At 46.0% G+C, this 3,462-nt stretch overlaps 1 protein-coding gene across 1 annotated transcript; it reads right to left on the bottom strand.

The window, feature by feature from the left end:
* Positions 1–1,996: 1,996 nt before the first annotated feature.
* Positions 1,997–2,896, bottom strand: bhlhe22 (basic helix-loop-helix family, member e22). Its single transcript, XM_059952485.1, has one exon. The coding sequence runs from the start codon at positions 2,894–2,896 to the stop codon at positions 2,057–2,059; it is 840 nt and encodes a 279-aa protein (XP_059808468.1). The 3' UTR covers positions 1,997–2,056.
* Between the last annotated feature and the right edge of the window lie 566 nt (positions 2,897–3,462).

Below are 3,462 nucleotides of genomic sequence, written 5' to 3'. Positions count from 1 at the left end.
TAATTCGTAATCAGAGTGATGGACAGCGGAGTGAGAACAATGCAAAGTAATGGCAATGTTGCTCCTCACTATGCCCCTTGATTAAAGACACCCAATTATGGCAATGAACAGTGTCGCAATTATGTTCCTTAATCACATCCAGGAGGTTTAATTGCCTTAACGATGTGTTTCATTAAATGAATTTAGGTATTATAGTCGACAGTTTTCATACACAGTTGTTTTCAAATTAACATAATATTAGACATCGTCATGGAAATTGTTTTAATAATCATAATTAGGTGCACCGAGGCTTTGTAATCTAATGCTGAGAGACATTTCATTTGGCCTCGGGCTAGTGAACCCTTCTGTGTCAGCTGCGTGCTATAGCTTTGTGGCATAGATAGTTATGTTTCCTGAAAAGTTACAGGTTCTGATTAATCTTTTGATACTAAGTGGAGCAGAAAATATTCTTTCCAGTTGGACCACACTTAGCCTCACCTAAGGCATATGGCTGGGGACTGAGGACAAATAGCGATATTGAATATTAAAAACAATATGGACAACCCCTTTAAAGCTGGTCAACTGCACTCCGGTATCTCGAGTTTCCCTTCATTCCCCTCTCTTCATGCCCCCAGATTAAAGTATCATAAAAATCGCTAACGGATCTGGCTCTGAGCATTTAATAATGGCTTAAGAAATAGCCGCGAAAAAAAGGGTTTATGCAAATTTACAATAGGCGGAGGACAAGCCGGATCCTCACCATATGTCGTTATTTCACATTTTGTGTCACCCCCTCCAATATTTTGAAAAGGATGCTTTTTTTTTCGCAGATAGACTCGAAAGGAGTTTGGACGTTAAATCATCCCGATGGTCAGTTTGTCAGAATCTCTTGATTGTCCTGGCTTTTCAACTAGTGATAACTTCCTTTACCCGTTTATCTTTTTTTCCAAAGATGATTTTAATCAAAAGGCTAGCGATAAATTGTCTCACCTCGAAGCCCTTACTTGACGTATCATGCAACCTGTGCTACTTGTGCGACTTTTTTTGCTGATAAAGCATAAATTGAGTAGATATTATTTGTTCAAAATATGTTTAATAAATTTGTCTTCCAACACGGATAACACATAGAAATGGCTATATATTATAATCAGGGCCAGACCTGTACATCAGCACTCCCATACATCATGAGCTGCCATAGACCCTTTTAGAGAAGCAATGGCACCAACTTGTCAAGCAGAGTTCGCACAAACTGCAAATCAAACACGCGACAGCAGTAGAAATATGGCAAGTCCATTTTATACATACTTTATATGATATTTATATATTTATATATTGCAGATGGACAGGCGCTATGCCGTCATGCAAACAAAAAGCTCACTTTGGGTAAATAGCGTTTTTGTAATAAGAAACGTGACAAAAATATTTTTAAACACATCTTAATCTGTACAGAGACCGGAAACACAAATAAAACCATGTAATGTAACAGTCTCATAAACCCTCTTTTCTTATATATAAAAAAACAATTCGTTCACAGTTAAGAAATTGACAACCAATTGTCTGCCACATGAAATAAACGATTTCTTAAAATCCTTTCCGCTTCTTTAACGATTTGAGATAATCATCATCTATAAAACCAAAATAAAGGAACGCAAGTTTTAGGGCTGTTTTGGAACTCTACGTTTAATCTGAAAACAGTTTGAGAACACACTGTTAACGAACGCAGTCTGGAATTTAGCTGTATCGCAGCCGTAATCAGAGCAGACAGATTCTTAGAAAGCGGCGGACGAAGCTAACACAAACAATCCGCAGCAGCTACTAACACTGATGAAACCTCTGAACCAAATGAGGCCGGCAGTTTTAACGCGGAGAATCGTTCAAATCAAAAAGAAAATATACACCCCGCCCACAAAACAAAAAGAAAACTTTCTCGTTATCTTCAGTTCCTCGTCCAAACTTTTCCAGCGACACGTCTGTACAAAGAACCATTCCTAAACTCAAGTCCTGTTCGGTTGTTGACTTCCAATTGTAATTTTTGCCCCTCGATATGCGAATTGTTCTGGTTTTATTGTTTGTCTGTTTAAGGCTTGTCGCTGCACTGTTTGCAGAGACTGGACGTGCTGTAAAGAGCCGTACTGGTGACGCACTTGTCGGGGCAGCTGGCCGCCGCCGCCGCCGCCGCTGTCGCCGCCACTAAGCCGCTGGCAGTGAAAGGGTAGCCGCCAGCCGCCGCTGGCTCGTAGGCGCCCAGGCTGGGGGTGAGGGCGGCTGCAGCGGCGGAGGACGGTAGCGCTGCCGCCGGCAAGCTCTGGCCCTGGTTCAGGTACGCCACCAGTCTCCTCATCTCGTCCAGTGCCTGAGCCTGCATCAGGATGTAGTTCTTGGCCAGGAGCAGCGTGGCGATCTTGGAGAGCTTCCTGACGGACGGACTGTGCGCGTAAGGGATCACCGACCTCAGCTCGTCCAGCGCGTCGTTTAAGTCGTGCATGCGCCTCCTCTCCCGGGCGTTGATGCTGAGCCTCAGGGCTCTCTGCTCCTTGTTCTTCTTGCTCGCCGCCACCCCGGTTCCTTTGGCCAGAGAACCGGCCCGCTCGGTGCCCCCTTGCCTGCCCAACATCAGCTCGCAGCGCTCGTCGCTGTCCTCGTCCGGGCTCTGGTCGCCTCCGCTGCTCTCCCGGCAGGAGGTGACCTGGTGCTCGGCGTACTGCCCGCTGCCCCCTCCGGCCTCTCCCCCTGGCTGCTGGTGTACCGCGTCGGCGTCGGCTTGCTCGAAGCAAACCATCGGGGAGCGGGGCTCAGGCAGCGACAGCTCGATAGCGGCAGGAGGGCGGAAAGTACTCTCCAGTCTCTTAGCCGAGGCGCTGAGAGTTTGGCGAAAAAGATCCTCTTGTGGTCCATTGAGGTGGAGACTCCTTTCCATTCTCGCCAGGTCAAGTCCGTTGGCTGGGTTTTTGTTGTGGTTGCATAAACTACTCTTTTAATATCTCAGGTTGTCCCCCACCCCTTGATCTTTCCACCACTTGATTGTGATGTGTGTACTTTTTTTAACCCTGTGATCTGTCCCGATGTGCCGCTGTTGATGGTAATGGTGATGAGCACCTCGTAACGCTTATCTGCTTGGATTCACCTTCAAGATATTTTCCGCGGCGATCAGCAGACGGGAGTCTTTTACATCATTATCTCCGAGCAGGTTATTATGAAGGGTTGCCTGTTGGGACCGTGCTTCCACCAATCAGGTTAACGTTTTAATTAATAGGATTAAAACGGTAACAAACAATCCAGCCTGTGAGATATATCTCTCCCCTCTCTAACAGCACTGTCTGGATGGCAACGAGCTACCCAGCCGCCGACTGCAAAGTGTACACATGCACATTTTACATCTACATATATGAGACAACACAGCTCCAGCTTGCAGAGCGGCGCTCGGTCCATTATTCCTCCAGCCATCTGTATACGCAACTTAACGCATATGTTTCAAAGGCTTTT

Source organism: Hypanus sabinus, chromosome 1 (genome assembly GCF_030144855.1).
Source record: "Hypanus sabinus isolate sHypSab1 chromosome 1, sHypSab1.hap1, whole genome shotgun sequence".
NCBI lineage: Eukaryota > Metazoa > Chordata > Chondrichthyes > Myliobatiformes > Dasyatidae > Hypanus > Hypanus sabinus.
This window is presented reverse-complemented; position numbering and strand designations above follow the sequence as displayed.